Source organism: Dasypus novemcinctus, chromosome 13 (genome assembly GCF_030445035.2).
Source record: "Dasypus novemcinctus isolate mDasNov1 chromosome 13, mDasNov1.1.hap2, whole genome shotgun sequence".
In the NCBI taxonomy this organism is placed as follows: Eukaryota; Metazoa; Chordata; class Mammalia; order Cingulata; family Dasypodidae; genus Dasypus; species Dasypus novemcinctus.
This window is the reverse complement of record NC_080685.1, coordinates 12,540,090-12,566,124: the sequence shown is the minus strand read 5'-3', so window position 1 is coordinate 12,566,124 and position 26,035 is coordinate 12,540,090. Positions and strand designations below refer to the sequence as shown.

The window sequence follows — 26,035 nt, the reverse complement described above, 5'->3', positions numbered from 1 at the left end:
CCGAGCTCCTGGTCTTCCAAGCCCATGCACCTAGGCATACCCTTCCTCCCTGGGCCCACAGAGGTAGGGAGAAGGCACCCCCATCTGCGTTTGTGCCTGATAGTTCTTTTTTAAATGACTTTTCTGAACTAATTTTGTGAAGTCTTCTTTTGTTTTTTTTTTGAGTGTGGCCACAGTATCCTCTGGTCCATTAGTTTAGTGGTCAGCTAGTGAATTGGACAGAGCTTTCCTCAAATACCTGGAACCAATGAATCTCTGAGTCTTTGCCAAGGGACTGGGTGTGCATATTGGGGCACACGTTCAACACTCAGCCTGGCAGTTCACAGCTGCACTTTACCCCTCACTTCCTGCTTGCACAGAGCCTCAAGGTCAGCCAGACCTGAGAGCTCAGGGTCATCTTGGGTCTTTCCTGGACATGCACGTGATCTGGAAATGCATGTGGCCTTCTATTTTCTCAGGAAATAGTTGGAACTTTTCACAGCCCCCTATGGATTTCTCCTTCCCCAGCTTTGCCTTTTAAGCTTTTGGTCAGTTTATGGTTTTCCCCAGCTATTACTGCCATCTCCAGCAGCTGCAATGTTGAACAATTGCTCCTGATTGGGTTCCATAAACACCTCCAGGAAAGAGGCTGCTTCACTGGGTAAACTCTGAGTCAGGTCAAATAAAGACAAGCCTTGTGAAAGGGATTTTCCGGGGGACTTCAGAAAGATCAAATAATGAAAGTTATATAGGAATTAGGCTTTGAGGGAACCCCAATCCCATTCTTGCTCTCCAGACACTTCTAAGCTGCTGATTTTCACTATGATTGAGGAACTATTGGATTTTTAAGACTAACACAAGGCTTGGGAGGCAGAAAAAGACAAAGGCAGACACCACAGAGCTCTCTGTTCTTATCAAGATTAAGCTGTTTTTATTGAATAAGTACTCCCCGATTTTTGCAAACCTTTGGTTAGTTACCAGAGTTCTGAAAATGTTGATTTTGACTATTTTGCCAGTGTTCTCATTGTTCTTTTGAAGCAGAGGATTTCTGCAAGTTTTTATTTTGCCACTCTGCAATAAGGATTATAAAAATATTTTTTATGGGATAAAACAGAGAGGAGACTGCAAACAGGTAAAATGATTGCTGAGCAATATTCACAGTCCAACTGAAGTTGGAGAACATGAGTTAGTAGTGGTGCTAGTCTGTGGATTGTGCAGATATGTTCCAGCAATGCTCACGTAAGCAGGGATAAACATTGAGAATAGAGACAGTGAAATAGAGAGCAAGTGAGGAAGAAGGATAATAAAGCAAGAAGGTATGAAAAGATATATAGGTAAGCAAGGGAAGCCAAGAAGGAAATGTAATGAGTTTGAAGAGTGAAAAGTTTTGTTTAAAGCAATGTGAGAACTGGGAGGAAACAATGGTGATCAGAGAATATTGCATGGTCTCATACCTTTAGAATCTAAAGATAGAACCATTGACAGTTGATGGACAATGTTCAATCCTAAAAAAACTTATATGAACAATGAACAGTGAAGTTAGTGTGGTATATTCCACAGTCCAACCAAGATTATGTTTTTGTTTACTACTGTTTCCTAGAATTAAACAATATGCCTACTCATGATAAGGATTCAGTTAATCTTTATGGAAAATACATTACGATTAATTTTCCAATTGGAGGATTCAATAAAGTAGAAAATGGCATCTGCATTAGATATTGAAGGGATCAAAATTTCAACACCCAGAGATCACTGTCAGAAAGGATGTTCCTTTCAGATGTGCTGAAGTATATAGCAAGAGTTGAGGAATGGTTAGTAATCTAGTTAGGTTGAAATGTGACTCCCTATGTAAACGTGGGGAGAAAACAGTAACAGATGAAGGTGGAAAGATAGAGTAAGACAATGTATGCAAAACTTTGAAAACCCAGTAAAGAAATGTGATTAAGTTTGTGCAGTAAGTACCAGCACTAAGAATTTAAAGGAAGAGACTGGTGTGTGGGCAGTTTACATTAGCAATGTAACTACGGTGACAGTGTAGAAAAAGAGGTGGAAGGAGGACAGTGCTTAGAGGTAGGGATACTAGTTGAAAAGGTTTGGAAAGATGGTGATTTTCTGAATGAGGAAGGTAAAAAGGAAATTAAAAGATGGATGTGAGATAGTTCATCGTCTAAAGCAAAATAAATCTGGTGATCACTGAAATGAGACTAGAAAGACTAATTCATAATTGGTATACTGCTCTTGCTGATACTTTTAAAAAGTTAAGGGCATTAAAATTTGATAAAATTGAATGTAAATCTGTTATTAAGGTTTTAATGTATTTCATAGCAGATTAAATGTGAAGTCAGTCTTTGAATTGTCTATATCTGAAATATTGTTCTAAATAATATTTTAAATCCTTTGAAAATGTATGTTATTCATACTTATTTACAAGGTTTTATCAAGGGTTAAATTTACTTATAAATAATACCGGGGTATTGAAAGGATAGCTGGTAAATATAAATAATTTCTTTACATATTACATAAATACCTAAAGGACTCTAAATATGTGTAAATTTTTAAAGAGACTCCCACGCCTTCCTTCATAGCTTGTTATAAATCACTTGTAATTTTAATACAGAATTAGATCTTGCGTGCCCTCTACTGGTAATAGTCTTTTAAATATATGCTTGGGTATGCTTTTTTTGAGTTCCTATATGATGAGTTGTTTGTGAGCCCCCTCTGTGCCAGGTCTGTAGAGTACTGTTGACTTGAATCAGGCCTTGCTTTCACTCTTGAGAGTGGTTTGTTATAGAGGGAATTCTTCAATCTCTACTGTTTTCTGTACCAACGGCCTTGATAAATACATATTAGGAATATATCTGCTTTTATTGTTATATTCAGAAAATCAATATAAAAATAATTTATACAACACACTTATATGAGTTATATATATATAACAAACATGAATATAGGGTGTTTAAAATCACTCATAGCAAAAGAACTCTATGTCTGGCGGCGCGTTCTCTGCCGTTTTACAGTGGTGATGCACATTAGCTATTTGCTTGGGCTCTTGAATCCATGGTTTGGCAGTCTTTGTACTTAGATTGGTTTCAGCAGTTATTTATGGAACACATACTTTGTAGTCAGGTGTTTGATGGTATAGAGCATGCAAAACAGATTTTGATACAGATTGCCTGGCTCCCTTCTGCTTTGTTTGGTTTTGTTTTTAACCTCTGTGGATCCAGATTTTCATTTAGTGTTAGTATTTTCTCACAAAACAGAATGATCTGTTGCTTCTTTAGATAACTGTTGCTATTTGCTATAAATGAATCTAAGAGAGTATGGCAGACAGGAACTACACTGATGTTTGAGGAAGCTCTGTGGAAGTTCAAAGAAAAAGTAAATTGCTCTGAAGTCCTTTGCATGACAGTGTCTCTGAGTAGCATGTTCATTTCAAGTCCAGTTTGAGTATCCTCGAATGAAAGAATAGTGCAACCACTTAGGGTAAGAAAAAAAAATACCAAGGCTAAGAAATTGCATGTTACGACTGCTTATTACTGTATGTTTTCCATGTAGTCCCAGATTTTTACTGCCTATGTCAGTGAAGGGGATTAATGGTATATCTTTTTTTTTTTTTTTAAGATTTATATATTTATTTATCCCCCCCCCACACACACACACACCTGTTGTCTGCTCCCTGTGTTCATTCGCTGTGTGTTCTTCTGTCTGCTTGCCTTCTCTTTAGGCAGCACCAGGAACTGATCCTGGGACCTTCCAGAGTGGGAGAGAGATGCTCAATCTCTTGTGCCACCTCAGCTCCCTGGTCTGCTCTGTCTTTTATTGTCTGTCCTCTGTGTCTCTTTTTGTTGCAACATCTTGTTGTTCTAGCTCTCTGCTTGGACCAGCTTGCTGTGTGGGCCAGCACTCCGCTCAGATCAGCTCACGATGTGGGCCAGCACTCTGCATGGGCCGGCACTCTGCATGGGCCGGCTTTCCATTTGGGCCAGCTTGCCATGTGAGCCAGCTTGCCTCATGGGCCAGCTTGCCTCACCAGGGGGCCCTGGAAATCAAACCCTGGATCTCCCATATGGTAGATGGGAGCCTGAATGCTTGAGTCACATCCACTTCCCAGTGGTGTATTCTAATAGCAAAAGACATTTATAGTAGGATCTTGAAGAAATTAGATGTTACATTTTTTATGTAATTTGCTTTCCAAAATATTTAACCAATATTAAAGATTGTTTGCAGTCTTTGAGCACAGCGTATATAATTGTGGAGGCAATGTACTGGAAACATACTAGGGGTACAGTGAACTTGGAATATTTCAGTTGTTAGACTTTGTAAAAAACTATTCATACTTAGAAACTTGAGAATTGTATTTGTATAGAGTAGGACTTAATGAAGATTTACATTATCATCTGTAGGCATCATTAAAAGTTACTATCTGAGGGCATTTTTACCTCTTGAAAAATAATTTTTGTGTTCATAGTTTATATTCTATATCTTTTAGATTTGTTTATGGCCGATTACACCTGTGATCTAAAGAAACAACAGATCAGCTTGCTGTTTCTAGAGAAAATACTAACTCTGAATGAAAATTGGACTTCTTTTTTGTAGTATTGCAGCTTTTAATTTAACTGCCTTTAAGTATCATGAAACATGACAGTACTTTTTAGTCAAAAAGTAGTTTCTATCTTATCTTTCAAAAACCAGTTATTAATAAAATGACCATTTTTTTTACCGTTCACTGTAGAGATGTTGATGTCTCACTCAGAACCCTTTCCATCTCCAATTTGAATATTTCGAAAGCACTTTCTCATCACAGCATTCGGACATAATCAATATAGTGAATTAAATGCATATTGTTAAATGGTGTTAATGCATTTATTTTTTCAGTAAGGTATTTGAATGCATTTTATGGTATGCACATGTATGTGTTTGAGTGCATGTATGCAAAGTGGATTTGAGGCTGTCACTGCTGAAGAGATGAGCATTGGCTGGGGGGAGCCAAGTTGGCAGACATGTGTATGTGTGTATTTGTGGGGGAAAGATGAGAAGGCTGAGTGTTGCCTATTCAGAACCTTAATCCATTTTTGAAAGGCTGATCAGTAGATACAGTTCAGCCTTATGCTGTAATTACTACCACCGCCATCAAAAAGCACTTATTGAGCATATCACATTCCTATTAGGTACAGGAACTCAATCCATTTTTCTTTACATCAGCTATCTTAAATTGTTACATATGATCTAGCTATGTGTTTACTGGCTAATCTTTAGAGCTTGTCTAGATTATTTTTATGGTTCTAATTTGGTCATACCAAATCAATTATTAAAATGTTATTAAACTCTTTATTATAGATAAGGTCTTCCCTAAGTCTAGAAAGATGAAAAGATGAGAATTACTATTTAGCAAGTATCTACTTATTATGTGCTATGTTCTAGAGCAGCACAGCAGAGTGGAAAGAGCACAGGATCAGTGTTAGGCAGCTATGGAATCCTGCCTCTTACTAGTTGTGTGGCCTTGGTCAAGTCACTTACGTTTCTCCATCTGTATCTAACGTAGCACTAGCTGAGATCACCTTATCCTTTGAAATATAAATGCAGGGGGCCTTAGACTTATCCCTTTTGATTTACTAGGGATGATATTCTCAGTGTCATTCTGCTCTCCGAATCCTTGCTCTAAGTTCCTAACTCAGAGTCTTTGTTTTCCAGAACACCCGATCTCGCTCACATCTCATTTCCTACAAGTATTCTATTCCTTTTGCACCTCATGGGTTGACCTTTTCAAAACACTTTTTGCTCGGATCTAATAAACACAATCTGTATGTGTATCATACCACAATGAAGATTTGGAATAGTGGAGAAGTTTTAAATCACATCAGTGAACAAACAACTGCATTAAACTGGATGGGTCCTTTAGACCCCATGTCGGGGAAACTTGTCATTGGCCACCATCCTCTGTAGTTTACTACTTCACCTTGTTGTCTTTCTCTGTGTCCACCTCATTGCTGCTACTTACCTCTCCTCTCACACCCAAAATTGTCCATTTCTTATACAGGAGAGTTTGGGTCTCTTTTATTGTCTTCTTTCAATCCATGCTTTCAGGTCATCTTCTCTTCTACTCCTAAGCCCCCACGTGGCTTATAGGTATTCTTCTAAATAAAGGCAGGGCCCTCCTGAGAAGGAGCATCTCCCACCCTTGCCGTGTTCCTGAGTATTAGTCACTAGTTTCTCCTTCTGCAGCCCTCATGCTTTTTCCACTTCATCCGATGCTTCCCCCGACAGCGGCTTAGCTGAAAAATCATACACATGTGAACACTTTGACAAATGTGTAACGGGGAGCTGGACGGTCTCGTCGTCAGCCGCAGCTCTGTAAATGTAATGGCTCAAGTCACGTGACAGGCTCCCTCGGCTTTCAATTCCACAGCCGCCAGAGCTGAGGTGTGCAGCGGCACCGGGGAGAGGTTCCGGATCTTCCGCGCCGAGAAGACCTACGCCGTGCAGGCAGGGAGGTGGTATTTTGAATTTGAGGCCATCACTGCTGGAGACATGCGAGTGGGCTGGAGCAGACCGGGTTGTCAGCCCGACCAGGAGCTCGGCGCGGATGAGTGTGCTTTTGCCTTCGACGGCTTCAAGGTGAGTGCACTCGGCTGTGTACCAGGTGCCGCCTTTTGTGCACTCCTGCCTCTGGCAGGCCCCGGGTGCCAGGCCGCCGGAGGCTGCGGACCCCGCGTGCCGGGTCCTGCCGGAGACAGCGGGCCCCGCGTGACGGGCCGCGGGAGGCTGTGGGCTCCCCTGTACCGGATACTGCCGGAGGCTGCGGGCCCCACGTGCCAAGCTCCTGAAGGCTACCGGCCCCCATGTGCCAGGCCGCCAGAGTCTGCAGGCTCCCGTGTGCTGGGCTGCCGCAGGCTGCGTGTTCCCACGTGGTGGTTGCTGATTTGCTCCGTGTGGTAATATGGTGAGAACAGTGCTTTCAAGAGCACGGTTTTAGAAAACAGTCTGTAGACTTTTGTCTTTGTGGTCTCAAGACATTTCCCCCACCCTACAAATTCGGTGAAATTCAAAAAGTATGATAAAACGTTGCTTCTCCACGATTATAAAAAAATGAATCGTCCTTGTTTATCAAATCTTAAAAATACATACATATTCTAAAAAAATGTGTATAACTTCGATACAGCAATTTCATATAAGAAATTTATCTTTAAGCAATAATTAATGATATGTGTACAGATTTAATAGTCACAGCGATGTTCGTTTATCATCACGAAAAGATTGCATTTTGAAAATTACTAGAAATTTCTATTAAGCTGGGTGAAAGCTGGATGAATGCTTACTTTATTACTTATATATTATATCAGTGTTAAATGATTATTCCTATGTGTATAAATATTTTAAGTTAAAAAAATTAAAAATGTATATAATAGCCACATTAGAATAATGATAGTTATTTCTAATTGATGAAATTATAGATGCTTTATTATTTTACCTTCTTCAATGAATTTGTATTCTTTTCCATATGAGAAAAGTTCTTTTTAATTTAAAAAAGAAACAAAATTAAAATAGATAAGCAGTATGAAGAGAGTTGACTTTTGGGATTTCAGACATTGTGACCTGTGTAGGAAAGTAATTCTAGACTAGAAATTAGTGCTGTGTCTTCTAGGACAATTGACTCACTTTGTTGTGAAGCTTTATATTTCTGGGATTCTGTTTTTTCTATTACAGATGGAAAATTTCGAGACCATTTGCTGCCTAATTTGGTTCAGTTTTTATTTGTTTTTTCCTAATTAGATTTTTAAAAAATGTGATGTGCTATGCTTGAGGAGTAATGACATTGTTTTGTGTTGATGCTGTTACATATCAAATCACCATGAAGGTGGTGCTTAAGGTGAAAATGAAAAAAATTTTCCCATAAAATAACAAATATAACCAGCTTTATACATATAAATTAGTGGAATATACTTGTAGATCCAAAAGTCACATTTATCAAAATTGTGTTTCAAATGTATTTGTTAATCTGAGACTTACTAGTCTGATTACATAAAAGTAGCTTGGAATGTATGCTTAATATTTAGCTTGTTTTTCAACAAATATCTTTAGAAATTTTTAGGTTTGATTTTAAGAATTTTTCGTTTTAGTGTATAACTGAAATGTTTTTAGATGATCATTTGTTGACACATCAGTGTCATTGGTTCCAAAGAGTGGTACTTCTTCCCGAAGTAGATGAAAATGAAAATGTCATTTTTAATGATAAACTCTCAATTTGATTCCCAGCTTCTGATTCTTTTTTATTTGTGGGAATGGAGAAAATCAACCTATATCCCAGGAAGCATTCATTGTAATGAGAAAGCAAATTGTAAAGACATAAAGCTTTACACTGAATAGAAAGTATCTGGCGTTAGACTTCTAAAATAATCGTTTCTCCAAATCATGAAGTAATACTTGGTTTACAACTCCTTATCAGTTAGGACATTGCATAGATAGATTTCCTGGCTAGAGTTCAGAACATCTGTCTGTTCTGGCTAGAGTTCAGAAGTGTCTCATGGTGAGTCATGCCAGCGAGTGGGCGTAGGTGCTATTCTCTGTGACAAGCGGCTCTTCTTTCCTCCTTAGGCCCAGCGATGGCACCAGGGCAATGAGCACTATGGCCGCTCCTGGCAAGCAGGTGATGTTGTTGGGTGTATGGTTGACATGAATGAACATACCATGATGTTCACACTGAATGGTGAAATCCTTCTTGATGATTCTGGTTCAGAGCTGGCTTTCAAGGACTTTGAGGTTGGTGATGGTAAGTGTCCTGCATTTTGTGTTGTGTTCAGATTTGCAGCATAACAAAGCTGTTTGTTCTAAAGCTTTATGACTCTCCATCTTTTCTATGAAGGTGAATGAGAACATGAGTTGTAGCTTCAAATCATTGGTGCCATGTAGCTTATTTGGTCAGACCCCTTGAAATTACCTTAGCAAAAGTACTCTCTCTACTATTTAGCTAGGATGCCAATACAGCAGAAGTGGTTTTTATGAGTGTGAATTAGAAAATAAATGGCAGGCAGAAGTTTTCCACAAAAGTTAAATTTTTGTTGAGAACTTCCTTGTTCGCTCTTCCTTTTAATTAATTTCACATAAACTTAATGCAAACCAACCATGTCAAGATGCCAGGGTGACAAAGATGAATAAACAAAGATCGCAGTTTACTGGGGGAAGTCGACACTAATAATTTCTGTTCAGTGGATAAGGTCTAAAATAAAGCAATGCAGAATGTTCTATGGAAATACAATGCGGGGAGCAAATCACCCTGCCTATGGGACTCTGAGATGACTGCTGAGCAGAATTTAAAGGAAAGGTGAAAGGAGTTTGGGAGGCAAAGAAGGTAGTATTTGATTTTCAGAGCTGCACTTCCAGTTAAGTGGTCACTAGGAACATGGGGCAATTCAAATTTAAATTAAGTTAAATGAAGATGAAATTGAGTTTATCAGTCATGCTAGCTAAGTTTCCAATGCCCAATACCCACCTGGAATTAGGGGCTCCCCTACTGGACAGTGCAGATATAGAATTTCCATCATCCCAAATTTTCAAGGACAGCACTGCTCTAGAGCATACAAACTAGATAGTATTTAATAAAATATTATATGAATATATCATTTTAAAATGAACTAACACATTTTTCCAAAATGGCATATTATTTGAATATACCTACTTAGATTTAAAAATATATCTCAATTAATATTTTTAATGTGCTCCACACTTGTTACTGGTCCTAAAACTGTTAGTCATTTGCCAGCTCATTAATTTCTATTCCTGTAACATGCTTTTGAGTCTGTATAACCATTTCCCAGAGATTTTCAAAATAAATGGGAATTTTATATTTATGTAAGTTAATTTCTATTTTGAATACCTATACCTTTGGGCAGTAAAACTGGTCTTCTAACCCTTCCATCACCAATCTCCCTTTCCCCAGTATTTCCTTTAGGAGTGTCAAAGTATCAGGGCAAGGACAGGGGCTTCTTTTCCTCAGAGTCACCTATCTGTGCTGGTCACATAGATACATGTATATATTTATGTGTTGAGAGCAGCCTCCAGCTGACATCCAGCAAGAAAGCAGAGACCGCCATCCTACAACCACAAAGAAATGACTTCTGTCTAAACCAGGGTGCCTTGAAGAGGAACCCAACCTCCAGGCAAGAATGCAGACCCAGCTGACACCTTGATACCAGCCTTGAGACCTTGAGCAGAGAACCATGTTGTGCCATGCCTGGACTTCTGCCTTCCATAACTATGGGATGAAAAGTGTGTGTTGTTTTAAGCTGCTGAATTTGTTTTGCTGCAATAGAAAACCAAGACACCAGCCAAGGAAGGGGCTTTGTGAGTTCAACTGAACCCTCCAACTCAGAACTATCATAGGTCCCCTTTGTGCCATCTGCTCAGAGGGATGGAGAACAGGAATCAGCAGAGCAACATGAGGCACTCCTTTAGAGCAGATCCAAAACTGATCCCTAGATTCAATTTATAGATCATGTGTTGTCAATCAAAATTCCAACAAGTTTTTCATGGGATTTGGTATGATTCTGAAACATACAAAAAGGTAAAGGATTAATATAAATGACTCCTTCTGAAGAAGGACAGAAGTTCTATCAGATGTCAGGATTTATTGTGAACCTAAAGTCAGTAAGAATGTGGTATTTGTGTAGGGATAGCTAAATTGACAAATAAGATGAAATAAGTACACAAGAAACATACCAGCACATGAGGAATCTTAGAACATGGCAAAGGTGGCGTGCCAGAAAGTGGGGGAAAGGGTGAGTTGTTCAATGCAGGGGGCTATTAAAGATGTGATCTGTATGGAAAAGGTAAGGTTGGATTCCTTCCTCACACCATATGTAATAGTCAACCCCAAAGGGGCTGAGGACTTAAATGTAAAAAATAAAACTAACACTCTCAGTAGAAACTATAGGCAAATCTTTTAGACTGTGGGATAGAAATTTCTCTTAAGACCAACCAAAAAATCCAGTCATAGTAAAAGAAAATACTAATTTAGCTCTAAAGATTTATGAAGTTTTACCAAAAAACACCTTAAAGGAAGTGAAAAATGAATTTACTAATGGGGAAAAGCTATTTGCGATATGTATAATTCAAGCAAGATTAATACTAAAAATATATATAAAAAGAATTTCTGAAATTAATGAGAAAAATTGGGAAAAGACATGAAAAAGCATTTCACAGGGTAAATTTGGAGGGTCAGTAAACAACTGGGATGTTTAATATTAATGATCAGGAAACAAGAACCTTAATTAGATACCTTTTACATTCATTCATTCAGCAGACATTTAAGTCTGACAATATCAAGTATTGTCAAATGCCAGGGTCCTCCCAGGCTCTCATTTACATTGCTCTTAGGAGTGTGAATTGGTGCCCTTAACTTGAAAAGCAATTGGACATTATCATTCAAAGTTGCATTTTCACATATTCATGACCTAGAAATTCTGCTCTATTTTTTCTGTCACATTTGCATGTCTCTACAGCAGGACCTATGTAGGAGAATGGTCATAGGAGCACTGTTCACAGTAGCTAAAGGCAGGAAACAGCAAATGCATTTCCACAGGAGAGTAAGTGAATCAACTTGGAATTACAGTAATACATGATGATATAAATATTAAATGAAAGAAGTAACTCCCAGAAGATAACTAGGGTGACAAAATAATGGCCCTCAAAAGATGTCCCCATTCGAATCCCCCAAACCTATGAATATGTTATTTTGCAGGGCAAAAGGGATTTTGCAGGTGTGATTAAATTAGTGTCTTGTTATTGGAAGGTTATTGTGGATTACGCACTTTAGCCTAGTAGTCACATTTGGGTCCTTATAAGTGGGGAGGCAGGAGTGTCGGGGGGAGGGAAAGAAAGAGACAGTGAATGAAAGATGCTACAGTGCTGGACTGGACCATGGAGCAGGCGGACCATGGGTCAAGGAATGTATGTGACCTCTAGATGCTGTCAGTGGCCAGGACACGGAGCCTTCCTACAGCCTTCAGGAGGAACGCTGCCCTTCTGGGCACTGGCCTTTCGCCGTGTTAGACCCATTTCAGACTTCTGACATTCAGAAGTGAAAGATAATAAATTTGTGCTCTTTTGAGCCACTGTATTTGTGGGGATTTGTTACAACAGTAAGAGGAAACTGACAAAATAACATATAGTATGTTACCATTTTTATAGAAATTATAAATGACCGAAATTTTGAAAAAATATTGTTAAGAATACATATATGGGAAATGGACTTGGCCCAGTGGTTAGGGTGTCCGTCTACCACATGGGAGGTCCGCGGTTCAAACCCTGGGCCTCCTTGACCCATGTGGAGCTGGCCCATGCGCAGTGCTGATGCGCACAAGGAGTGCCGCCCCATGCAGGGGTGTCCCCCGCGTAGGGGAGCCCCACGCGCAAGGAGTGTGCCCGTGAGGAGAGCCGCCCAGCGCGAAAGAACGAGCAGCCTGCCCAGGAATGGCGCCGCCCACACTTCCCATGCCGCTGACTACAACAGAAGCGGACAAAGAAACAGGACACAGCAAAAAGACACAGAGAACAGACAACCAGGGGAGGGGGGAAATTAAATAAATAAATCTTTAAAAAAAAAAAAAAGAATACATATAAAGGAAAGTATAGAAATGTTGATGGAAGGATTCAGGGTGACAGTTTCCTCAGGTGGAGGGGGCAGGAGGAAAATACGATGAGAGGTAGGTTATTGCTGAGGTTTCTCAATTTGTCAAATAGTTTAAACTGCAAATTCTTTTGCACAATATAAATATTTTACCCAACGTTTATGTAATTCAGTCTTCAATGTAAGAAAAACTAAATGAAACAATAAAACAAAGAAGAGAACAGTAATGACAAAAGAGCATCAGTGAAAATGCAGGGAGATCACATTTACCCAATGTGTTGACATCATTGGGAAAAAGATGCACGCAATTTTCTCTGATGTAAAACTTGCAGTCTGTAAGAAGGACTTAGATACCACGAGCCAGTGTCCACCGCTAGTGGTGCTTGGCTCGTTCTAAGGTGTGTGAAATCCCAACTATTCTCCCTAAGAAAATTAAAAAGAAGAAATACCTTGTAGGAATTTTAAAAGAAACTCCTTATAACGTAGAATTCAAAGTCTCTTAACCCCAGGATTCCTGCAGTGTTCCCTGGGGATCCTGCAGAGCTGGCTTTGGGGATGTGTCTGCTGACAGGTAACAATCCAGAATATAAAACATATTTCCATCCCACTCCCTCTTCACTTCTCTCTTTCTCTAATAATCTAATGTTATGTTTTTTACTCTTATGGGCAGTGAACTATCATGTTTCTGATAGTTTCAAAAGCTAATCATATCCTTAATTTACAACAAGTAATAGAGTCATTTAAAATCTTGCCATATGGTGAAAGAATAGCTACTTATTCTCTGAGATCACCTGCATTTTATACAGTCTGCTGTGGGTAAATGTCTTCTGGAAATGCCTCATTATGCTGGAGCTTTTTCCAGCTTGTCAGCCCTTTCTGTAAGTAAAGAAAATGCCAGGACCCTCGGGTTATATCCATATATATATACATGATTAAAATCAAGTCCAGAAATAATGCTTTTGATTTTAAACTCACCAGCCAAAAGGAGTGTGAACAAAACCGAATCGCTGGTGCTAAGAGACCTCTTGGGATTTCCTTCATGAAAGAAAAACAGAAGAATTATTTTGTAATTTAGTTAACGGCATACCTCTAGTCAAAAAGCCCTCTAATGAAAAAAAAAAAAAGAAGAGTAATAATTTCCCATTATTGATTTTATCGTGTGATCCTTAAAAAACACACACACACACACACACCAACAGGATATAGAATTGTCAGTTTATTTTTACAATACTCTTTTTACCCTTAGTTGAGATATTATGGTAATTAGATTATTTAATGCCTGTCTGTGTCTCATACAATAGGGTGGTTTTTCCACATGGCGTGACTTAAGGTTAGGTGGTCTGCACCATTCCAAAATACCCATTTCCTGGCTCCATTCTAACACCTGTAGAATCAGTCACTCTGTAGAACTTGCCAATATGTTACAGGCCTGGGACAGTACCTCCTTATTGGGAATCTTCCTCATTTTAAGGTTAGCACTTGTAGAGGCGGAAAGAAGTCAGGATTGTGAGCATAGAGGGAAGGGGGTTCGGTATTTGATGGTTTCGGTGAACAGCCTGCCATAAAGTGGTAGGTGAATTCTAAATAGTATGAAGGTGTAGGAAACCAGAATAATGGAGTTCTTAGTTTTGTCTGAAATCAGAAATAAGAGCTATCCTAGAAATTCTTTTGGGTTTTCCAGCAATAAAGCTTTTCACACTTTGAATGCCTTTAATATATACCATATTAAAAGAGTGCTTTAAAAATGAGATTTTAAATTTTGAATACTTAGAGTTAAATTTCAGATTGTTATTGAATTTACTTTTTTTTTTTCAGTTTATGGGCATGGTACCTAAACATGTTACTTGGGAAAATTTATCGTAAAATAATTGGTAAAGTCAGTGAAAATTTAACTTAAATTTTAACTTAGCTTAAACTCACTAGTTGATTGACAGTTAAGTTTTATGTGCTGCAGAAAAGTACTATCTCATAAACCATTTTGAGAATGATTAAAACTAGTAGGTAATTAGTAATATAATTTGCATATCATTCAACCTCCATGCATATCAGCGGTTTTGCATATAACATATGTTTGAGGTACTGAAAAGAACAGTTCTCAAATACAACACCAAAGCTCTGTGCTTTGGGTGTTTTGAGGTTGATATGTTGCCAAATGTTTATTTTGTCAAATAATAACGGAAAAAAACAGTGATATCTACACTTACCATTATTTTATTTAATTAAAAAATAGGAAGTCCATAATCTCAAAGTCCTTAAGTTAATATATTGAGTTTTATGAAACACTTACTGTATTATTTTTCATTTTATTGTGAATTTTAGGATCACTGTCCTAGAACTTGAGGTAGTGTATGGCTTTGACAGTAATGTGGTGAATTTTGCTGACAGGATAATCCAGTTTAAAGGGTCAAATGTTGGATAACTTGGATAACAAAAATAATTATTGAGAGGCATTAAAAATTATTTTTTTCATAGGTACTAAAATAGAACAACTGTGTATGAATGTGGTAGAACCAAATAACAAGAGCTCTTGTTGGAAGGACTTAGTGTTAGATGGTTTACATTTTACTAAAGAGATTACGGATTCAGTTAGAGTGAAAAATGTCAAAACTTAGACTATATTAAACTTTTCTTTTGATTTGGATTGATGAAGCAAATGAGATGGCTTTAAAATAGTATTCACAGGCAAAAATAAAAATCCTAATCTCATGGAGACTATGAGCCATAGTTAATAGTATAATTGTAATAGTATTGTTTCATCTGTTAGAAAAAAGATACCACACAAATGAAACATGTTAATATAGGGAAAACTGTGTTGTGAGGAGTGGTATATGGGAACTCTGTACTTTCTGCCTGATTTTTCTATAAACCTACAACTGCTGTAGTAAAAATTTATTTTAAAAACATGACCAAAAACCCTAATCATCTTGATTATCTGAAATAAACCAAGAGCCAGGAAGAAAGCATAAGTATGTCAGTGTAGGTATTACAAAATCCATTCACTAAAGATCATGCACTTGCATCATGATTAATTCCCTAAGACCTCATTTAACATATTTGTTAATTGATTTTCTAAGCCAAAATGGGATGGGCGCAACAGATTTATTATCTTGAACCTGGGTTTCAGATCCAGTTTGTGGGACGGACATTGGATAAATAGCCTCTCGGTTTTCATTTCCTTAAAATAGAAGCACAAATTGGAAATGATCTCTTCATATCTTTTCCAATTCAAAAGACCTGGAAATCTAAAACGAGTATATTTGTTTTTGTTTTCCTTTACCCTCCCTCTCAGCATCTTTGATTCAAATCCTGGCATTCCACTGAGCTAGCTGTAGGACCGTGGACAGATGATTTAACATCTTAGCCTGCTTTCTCACCTAGAAAAATGGGGTTCATGATAAATAATATATGGAGAAATGCTTATGTATTTCCTGGCACAAAGTTGACTACCTATAAGGGTTACCCTTTCTTTTATTCAAATCAAATACTTAAAATTTATATTTTAGTATAATTTTGCCTTTTGGTTTAGATTGTACATAGGAGTTCCTATCTTTGTTTTAGAAATTTCAAAGTCTGAAACTCTGTGCCCAGAAAAAGCTGGTAGGACTGTGATCTGCTTTGTCTTCTTTCTCTTTTAGCCCCAAACACAGATTTCACATGTACATCAATCCCCCATATCCTAGTGGTTGCCAATTTTTTTTGGTGGACTTGCCTGCTCTTCACACCTCCCTCTGCTCTGGAGCATGGAGGCTCATAAAAGAGGGAAAGCTAAAATTTGTCAAAGCCATCTGTTTTATGTTGGAGGAAGCATCTTAGACATAAGTTGTAGCTACTGTTTTAACAGATTTACAAATAGGATGGGCCTGGCTGTGGCCCAAAAAACCAATTGGACTTTTGTGCTTTAATTTAAGATCTAGTACAGGCAGAAACCTTCCCTTAGATATCATCAAATTCTTTTATTTGCAGGGTATCAGTTAAAGTAGCTGAGATAAAAGATTGAGAACACAGAGGACAGGAAGGGATGAGGAAATTTTATGTATGCCAGAGTGTATGCGTGTATTTGTGGAAATCTGTTTTATTGTGTTGGGATATTTGTGTGTTCTGCCTACTTTATAGTAATAAAAATGGAAACTTAATTATCATGTTTACTATGGAGCAGTTATTTAAAAAGTTATCATTTATCAACCTGTCTTGATCAATTCATGCCAAACGATGGTATTTTTCATCTCCTGACATTATATTATGTTTTAATATATAGGTAACTGTGTATTTATTTACTTATTTGTGTTTTAAGTCACAGATAAGCTCCATAAAGGCAGGGGATTCTTCGGATTCCCTTTTTATAGCTGTAACCCTAGTGCTTAGAACAGGGTCTGGTAGACTAGACATTCGTTAAATATTTGTTGCAGGGGTACCTGATAAAGTGTAAAGGCAATCTAGAATAGTAGCTTAGAGCAGGGTGGCAGACTGAGGCCTGAGGGCTAAGTCCAGTCCCCCACCTGTTTTTGTAAATACAGTTTGATTGGAACACAGCACCACACATTCATTTACAAATTACCTCCAGTGCTTTTATGCTACAAGGCAGAACTGAGAAGTTGCGACAGGGAGCATATGGTCCACAAAGCCTACAATTTATACTGTTTGGCCCTTTACAGAGAAAGTGTGCCGAACCCTGGCTTAAAGCACGAACCTGGGGATTGTCCAGACTTGGGTTTCTATTCTGGCCACTTAACTGTCTCCGAGGGCAAGTTATTTAACCTAAGACTGGTTTCCTTCCATGGAAAAGGGCAATAGTGAATCCTAGGTCACTAAATGGCTATAAGGGGTTCAGTCAGATGAAGCATGTAAACTGCGTTGAACAAACACTCAGGGAGCATAAGCTGCTATTACGGAGCCACCGATATGATGTATTTCATTCATTAAGTCAGCACCTTCCCTGCACAGGGCACAGTGCCAACTACTGGGCACACGGGCATGGCTGAGGTGTAAGGACATCACAGTGTGGTATCTGTGTGGTCTCTCCACTTGCCACGCCTTCCACTGGCCCTGCAGCCATCCTTCTCATTCCTGGTGCATATATGCTGATTTCATAAATAAAAATAGTTATTAAAGATATTGGTTGTTTTATTATGTTGGCATTTATTGAAACCGCCTCTTCGGAAGTCAGAATCTGTTTTGATTTTTATAGTTAAATTCTACTTCTTTAAAGAAAGGATAAAAACAAATACTATCTACATATGGACGTACTTAAATAAATGTATTGCTTTAAAGCAGGCCCAAACAATGGAGCAATAAAAATAGCACCTACAGGGATAGCTGCTGCAAACTGAAAAATATTAACATGTACTTTTTAAAATATAAAAGTAATATATACTTGTTAAAAATTTAGAAAATACAAAAAAGTAAAATGAAAATGGTTAGCAACCATATATTCTCCCACTTCCCAGAGAGAAACTTGACTTTTTAAATATATTTCTCATTTAAAAATTATGATATTGTAAAAGTGATTTTCTGTTCTGCCTTTTCTTTTATAAATGTACCATCATACAAGCATTTTAAACATAATTTTAAAATTTACCAACTTTTTATTTCTACACATCCTCCCTTCAGAAAAGTTACAAGAATAGTACAATGAACATGTGTATACTCTTCACCTGGAGTCACCAGTTGATTGTGTTTTGGTGTATTTATTTTACCTCTCCATAGTTTTATTTTGATGACCCTATATGCTAGTTAACCATTCTTTTCTTACGGCTAGTTTCCTTCCTCCTTTTATTTTCCATTTTTTAGTATAGTTCAGTGAGCAACCATGTTAAGCACTATATATACAGGATCTCATTTTTAAAAATTGTAATCTTGGGGGGTTGGTATTCCAGAAGAAGGATGAAAGCTGAGAGAATTTAAGATGCTAAAGATCAAATATCTGAGAAGTAATGGAGCTGAGACTCAAATCCAGGTCTATTCAGTTCTTAACTGCCTTACCACATCCTAGGGCTGCCTCTCTGCCAGCGTCATAGATGGCAACTTTTGAAAAACTTTACTGACTCCCCCTGTCTCTTCACTCTTGTTCTGCTCTAGCACCCATCTGCTTGGATGGGTCAGATGGTTTATTTTGATACTACTTGTTTACTTGTCTTTCAACTCACTGGATTGTGAGGACTTTGTGGCTAGGGCCTGTGTGCTAGTCACCTTTGTATGTCCAGTTTCTGGCACACGATAGCCATGTTATCAAATACATAAATAAATGGGTGAATGGCAATGTATACTGCATCTTGCTTTACAGAAATCATGTGCTAATTTTACTTTTATTAGCAAGAATTCTGAAATTGATCTCGTCACATACTCGCTAGCACCGGGTTTTAGAACTTGAACGTTTGGCTCATTTCATGTCCACCTTACTTATACTTAATCTTAGAAATTTCAGTATGAGAAAGGTGAAGGCATATCTCATTTTATGAAATAAATGCAAGCTGTCACTTGTTATGATAAGGAAATACATATTTGTAGAAGAAAATATGTTAAATTGAGAGACATAAAAAAGAGAAAAAAAGTGTTTAAAATCCCACTATGAAACTTGTGACAAAAAGCCTTCTCTTAGTGTTTTCGTATCTTTAAAAATCAAACTATAGATATTTCTTCAAATACCATTTACTTTGAATATTTCCTCATACATTAATGAACCTTTAAAAACCAGATTTTCAAATGCTAAATAGTATCCCATTTCATGAAAAAAAATTATTGTCAAATCGATATTCTAGGATTGTAACCATAGCTTTAGTGAACAGTTTAGGACAGAAATCTTTGTGAATATCACTAGTTAATTAATTTTTAGTTGTAAATATTTTAAACACACAGAAAAGTTCAGATATTCATATAATACCAAATATATACTCTGCAGAATTATATAAGTAGCCCATAATTTTAGCACTCCTTCTGCAAACAAATGGAAATAGATGTATGCCATCTGAGGAGGATTTTCTATCTGGTTAGCACTTAGTTTATAGCAATTGTTAGATTTGCCTGTTTTGCTAATATAGTTAAAATTGTCGTGTATCTATTGTATTTATCAAATCCTTTTTTTTTTTATTCTGTTCAAACACTTGTTTAAAACTATATTCCTTGACTACTCTCACTCTCACAGCTGCGGACTCAGCTGTGATTGTTTTCCTTTTTTCACACTTTCTTGAACACAGCTGGATGTGTTTTTGATTCCTGGTTGGTAGATCTGTTATGTAACCATTCATTTGCATATCTGTTGGTGAATACAAACTGGGTGAAAGCATTATGAATTATTGGATGTAATTTCTACAGTCTTGTGCTATTTTGGGTGCTATATATGGTTTTAACTATAACTAATTTCAACAAGGGAAGAATAATATATCAGTGATAGAACAAATTGCAATTCTCTTTGTGAAAAATGATGGCTTATTATTAGGATCCACACTGCATGGAAACTAAATTTTTTATTTACAAGTTAGATCCTCCAATTTGTTGTTTGCATTCCAAAACTGATCTTATTTGCTAAATACTTGAAATTTTGTGTAAAATAGTATAGAAACCATGAAGAGCACATAATGAGGTGGCCAAAAAGTCCCACACAATATACCATCCCATCCCCCTACCAAAGACAATTCTAAAGAACTCAAAGAAACAACAAATGTAGTTAATGTAATGTTCTTCTTTATTCAGCAGTGGAAAGACTTGCTGACCCTATCACACATTAGCTTAGGTTGTGAAATTATTTTATTAGGTGTTGTATTAGTCAGCCAAAGGGGTGCTAATGCAAAATACCAAGAATGTGCTGGTATTTATAAAGAGTATTTATTTGGAGTAGAAGCTTACAGTTACCAGGCCATAAAGCCTAAGTTACTTCCTTCTCCAAAGTCTGTTGCCACCTGTTGAAACAAGATGGCTGCCTATACCTGCAAGGGTTCAGGCTTCCTCTCCCTCTTAAAGCTCTTCCATGGTCTCAGCTTCTTCCAAAATCAGCTGTAGGCTGGGATAAGTCTTGTCTCTCTCCTGGGGCTCATTCCTCTCTGGTTTCAGCTGCTCTGTTCTTTCTACAAGGTCAGCTGTAGACTATCAGGCTTTCTCTCCTCGTGAGGCCTCTGTATGTCTATGGAGCCTTCTCTATTTCTCTTTGTTCCTCTCCTGTGTGTTTACTTCCCAGGGCTCCAGCAAAAACTCTTAACTTCTCCCCCATGTCATTTTCTCTGTGAGTCCCTACCCACCAAGGGGACGGGGATTTGCCCTCCCACTGACATAGCCCAGTCAAAGCCCTAATAATTTAATCAAGTCAAAGTGAAACCTCTGAAGTTAATACAATCTAATGTACCCAGAGGAACAGACCAGTTTACAAACATAATCCAATATCTATTTTTGGAATTCATAAACAGTACTGAACTACTACAGGTGTATTTACCCTATTGCTTATTAACCTTTAGATTCAGTTTCTTGTTTACTTAAAACAACTATTTTGATTTTATATCTTAGTTATTTAGGTTATATGCATTCCTTAGCTTAATTTACAGTGGTAGCAGCATTGAAGAGAAAGTGATGGAGTTTCAGTAAGACTTTAGCAATTACTTCTGAAGATTGGCATGTATCTTCTTGGAGGTCAAAGAGTGAGGCTACTTTCCTTTTTTTGAAGTATCATTTTTCAAACTCTGCGGTTGCATGTATAGTCATACTTAGACCAGAAAAAGAGGCAAAATTCACTTCAGAGATCAAAAGGAGCTATTGGGGGATGAAAACCTACCAATCCCTCTTCCCTTTTCTTTTTTGGCTTAGTTTTCCTCTCCTCTCCTCTCCTCCTCTCCCGTCCCCTCCCCTCCCCTTCCTCCCACCCCAGTTGTCTGTTCTCTGTGTCTATCTGCTGTGTGTTCTTCTTTGTCCGCTTCTGTTGTTGTCAGCGGCACGGGAATCTGTGTTTCTTTTTGTTGCGTCATCTTGCTGTGTCAGCTCACTGTGTTTGCGGTGCCATTCCTGGGCAGGCTGCACTTTCTTTTGCACTGGGTGGCTCTCCTTATGGGGCGCACTCCTTGCACGTGGGGCTCCCCTATGCGGGGACACCCCTGCGTGGCAGGGCACTCCTTGCATGCATCAGCACTGCGCATGGGCCAGCTCCACGCGGGTCAAGGAGGCCCGGGTTTGAACCACGGACCTCTCATGTGGTAGACGGATGCCCTAACCACTGGGCCAAGTCCGCTTCCCTCTTTTTTAATTTTAAAAACAATTTATTGAAGTATTTCATACATACATGAACATACATCCTTCTTCCCTTGAGTTATGTGTGAGGAAATCTGTATCTCCAACTGTGTTTGGTGTTTGTACATAGCAAACTCTTTAGATGGTAGCAAACCCCTTGGCACTTACGTCTTTCTTCCTTTCCCTGTATGTGGGAGTCACCTGTTCTGCTGAGCAGACAGGTTGTGGGGCCGGGATTTCCTTCTCTGACTGGACTTTTGGATCCTTCGATGATGAGGAGCTGCCTAACAGTTTTCTCATTTTACAGAAGAACTTGTGGTAAAGGAAGCAACCTATTTAGGATTCATAGCTTTAAATTTTGATGCCAAGATTCAAATACCAGCCTCCTAACCCTTACATTTGCTACTCCACTCCAGGGTCTCTTTATTATACTATTGTTTTCGAACTAGGGTGGTGCCTCCCACAGAAATAAGCATCTGGAGCAATACAGTTGGCGATTCCCTACTAACTGGATTTTATGTTCATGATGCTGAAGATTTTGATTTTCCTTTTTCTTCCTAGGATTCATACCTGTATGTAGCCTTGGTGTGGCTCAGGTGGGCAGGATGAACTTTGGAAAGGATGTCAGCACCTTGAAATACTTCACCATCTGTGGCTTACAAGAGGGCTATGAACCATTTGCTGTTAATACAAACAGGGATATTACCATGTGGCTGAGCAAGAGGCTTCCTCAGTTTCTTCAAGTTCCATCAAACCATGAACATATTGAGGTCTGCTTTGTCTTTAAAAATCAGACCATTGCCAAATCCAGGAGTGTCGTGCTTTACCTGTGGGAGTCCCTCCTTGAACAATGGTTGTAACTTACAGTGGTGACCCTGATGTGGTGGCATAGCTTACGTTTGCCTCTGATATGAGTTACTGTGTGAATAGCTGATTATACTGAATAAGAAAACTCAATTGCCTTTTCACGCAGGCAATAGCAGGCCCAATTTGTATATGTGCAGTTGTCACATGACTTCCCAAATAATTTTTTGAGTTAGAAGCAGAACTGTGAATATATCTCCAGTGCAGTATATTCTATGTTTTATCACCCCCTTTACAAAATGATGCCATCTGTGGGCCCTGTTGGGGAGTCTGAAAACATGGTATGCATTAATCGTCTCTAGAATTGGGAACTAGAAACCAGTAACCAGAACTTGAACTCTCACTTCTTCATCTGGTAGGTGACCCGAATAGATGGCACCATCGACAGCTCCCCGTGTCTGAAGGTCACTCAGAAGTCTTTCGGCTCTCAGAACAGCAACACTGACATCATGTTCTACCGCCTGAGCATGCCCATCGAGTGTGCAGAGGTCTTTTCTAAGACCGCGGCAGGAGGGCTTCCTGGCGCCAGCCTCTTTGGGCCCAAGAATGACCTGGAGGATTATGATGCGGATTCGGACTTTGAAGTTTTAATGAAGACAGCTCATGGCCATTTGGTGCCAGACCGGGTTGAAAAGGAAAAAGAAACGACAAAAGCAGAGTTTAATAACCACAAAGATTATGCTCAAGAAAAGCCCTCTCGTCTGAAACAAAGGTCATTAGTACATGCAACATGATTTTCCCATAGATGGTTATTATGTGGGGAGAGTTAGGGTAGAAAGTAAGTGCTTTCCCAACGATACTCTGTTCCTTCTTTTTCTTGTACAAGGCTTTCTACAGGAATGCAACCCCTTGGCCATCTAGTTAGTTAACATAGATATAATCTAGCCCAAGATTTATTTCCTAAGATATCTGTATTTACATTCTTGGTTGAAGCACGGAGTGTGCTCTCTAAAACAGTGCTATTTACGGGCAAGAAGACAAGTTACGTTGGTATCCTTCCTTGCACTAGACCAGGGTGCCTTAGCCTCACTACTGTTGGCACTTGGGGCCAGGTAATTCTTGGTGGTGGGGGCTGCCCTGAACGTGGATGCATGTGAGGCAGTGCCCTGGGGGCCAGTAGCGCTCTCCCCTAGCTATAGCCACAGATGTCTCCAGACATTGCCCATGGCTTCGGCAGGGGGGCAAAAGGGGCCCCAGTAGAGAACCACTCTGCTAAATTGATTACATGCTCATCTTGTCAGTGGGCAGTATGTTTTAATGTTGCTTATTCCTAGCCATCCAACCCATTTCAGATTTTTGCTTAGAAGAACAAAACCAGATTACAGCACAAGCCACTCTGCCAGACTCACTGAAGATGTCCTTGCAGATGATCGGGATGACTATGATTACTTGATGCAAACGTCCACGGTATGAGGTTGCCGCTTTTACTGTTTTTTTTCTGTTTGCCAGTTATTATACTTTACATTTCAGATATGTAATTAATGATACTTGATGTATTTTGCGGATTTGATTCATTGAATCTAGCAAGCTTGTTTTTAAAATAATAATTAGTTGCATGTTTAGATGCATTTGGGTACCTGAAAAGTTGAAAAATATGTATATTATGCAATAAGAGTGCTAATTTAGGGGGGGAAACCGTATCTTTAGTGACTCCTTTAACTCCAATTTTTCGATCTTATTTCTTGGCAAATTTTTAATTTTGCCACTTGACTCTTCCATTACCTATAATTTCATCTCAGTATTATGTTTAAAAAAAATTAATTCATCATGCTAGGTTCATCATCATATTAGAGGCCAGGTTTTACTGTTCACCTTTTCATTTTTCTTAAATGCCAAATTGAAGAAAAAATAATTGTGGCCCCTTTAGAATGTTCCCATGTTTGAATTTGATTCCACATATTAGACTGAACTATTTCAAAATGGTTTTAAGGTATCAAAGTATCATATGTACATGGCAAAAATCCCGAATGTGGAGTGCTTTACTTCAATCTGGAACCAAGATCGGAGAGAGCGTATTTAAAGAGGTGTTGTTACTGGATTTTATCTAGGTTCTTTGACTATGCTGCAGAAATGAATTTCAAGAGCACACTGGATGAGTTAGGCCAATAATTTATTCAGGTAGGGAGGGAAGAGAAATGGTAGAAAATAACAGAGCAGGGGTCCCAGATAGTGAGGAAGGGGATGAAAAGGGATGAAGAAGGCTGATTTACAGGCTACAATTCCCCATTATAGATTATAAATGCCCAGGGTTACTTGCGTGACCAGGTGGCAGAGGAAAAATGATGACAGCAGTGCACAGAGGGCAGGGAACAGGTCCAGAGGCAGGAGAGCAGGGCGAAAAAGAGCGAGCTCAAGCCTTGCTGTATGCTTTTAAACTGCTAATTATTCTGCCCCCTTGTTAATGGCAGGGGAGGGGGTTTCAGCAGTTTACTGTTTTGATTGATTACCCCACCCATCAATTCCTTAGTGAGGACCCAATTACAAAGTTCCTAGAGAACATCTAGGCTTTTCCTTGTTCCCAGGAAGAAGCCTTTGTTCTGAGTAGCAGAATCCCGGTGGGGGGGGGGGTCCTCCAGCAGCCATCATCTCTGGGGTTACCAAAGTCTACGTGGACCCTTGTCAGGTTCCAGATCTGTTTATTAACTCCGTATCTTATTAACCTGCTTCAGTGGGTGGCAGGTTAAAAACATCTATTAGAGATTAGTGTACCTGGGAACTTGAAGAGTTTGGGCTTTACCTGCCTATAGATTATCTTCCTACATCAGTATACTATTATGTGTGTGTGTAAGTATACATGCTCACATACATACTTGAGAATATAAAAAGTCTCAAATCATTCAGCATGCTTCCTCAGATAGATGCCTTTTCTCTCTTTCCTCTGGTTTCTGGTTTAATTCAGGTCCTCTGTTACAGGACCTTGCTCATTTTACAGTGTCAGACCTTTGTGCTTACAGTATTTTAATTAGACCAAATAATTTTAAATAAGAAAATGCATTTTTAGGCAACTCAGAGACTCAAAAAACAGCTAAGGGAGGCGGACTTGGTCTAATGGATGGGGCGTCTGCCTACCACATGGGAGGTCTGTGGTTCAGGCCCTGGACCTCTTTGACCCATGTGGAGCTGGTCCACGCGCAGTGCTGATGTGCATGGGGAGTGCCGTTCCATGCAGGGATGTCCCCTGTGTGGGGAAGCCCCACACACAGGGAATGTGCCCCATGGGGAGAGCCGCCCAGTGCGAAAGAGAGGTGCAGCCTGCCCAAGAGTGGCGCCGTACATGTGGAGAGCTGACACGGCAAGATGACACAACAAGGAGAGGCGCAGATTCCCAGTGCCGCTGGTGAGGATGGAGGCAGTCACGGGGGAGCG

The 26,035-nt window shown here is 38.9% G+C and overlaps 1 protein-coding gene across 1 annotated transcript in view; it reads left to right on the top strand.

Moving 5' to 3' along the window:
* The window catches only part of RYR2 (ryanodine receptor 2), a 735,760-nt gene that overhangs the window by 469,755 nt on the left and 239,970 nt on the right, over positions 1-26,035 (top strand). Inside the window, exons 26-30 of the mRNA XM_071207362.1 lie at positions 6,386-6,594; positions 8,572-8,746; positions 22,367-22,575; positions 23,029-23,381; positions 23,962-24,076. Coding sequence (XP_071063463.1) covers positions 6,386-6,594; positions 8,572-8,746; positions 22,367-22,575; positions 23,029-23,381; positions 23,962-24,076 — 1,061 coding nt within the window. The remainder of the gene's footprint in view (positions 1-6,385; positions 6,595-8,571; positions 8,747-22,366; positions 22,576-23,028; positions 23,382-23,961; positions 24,077-26,035) is intronic.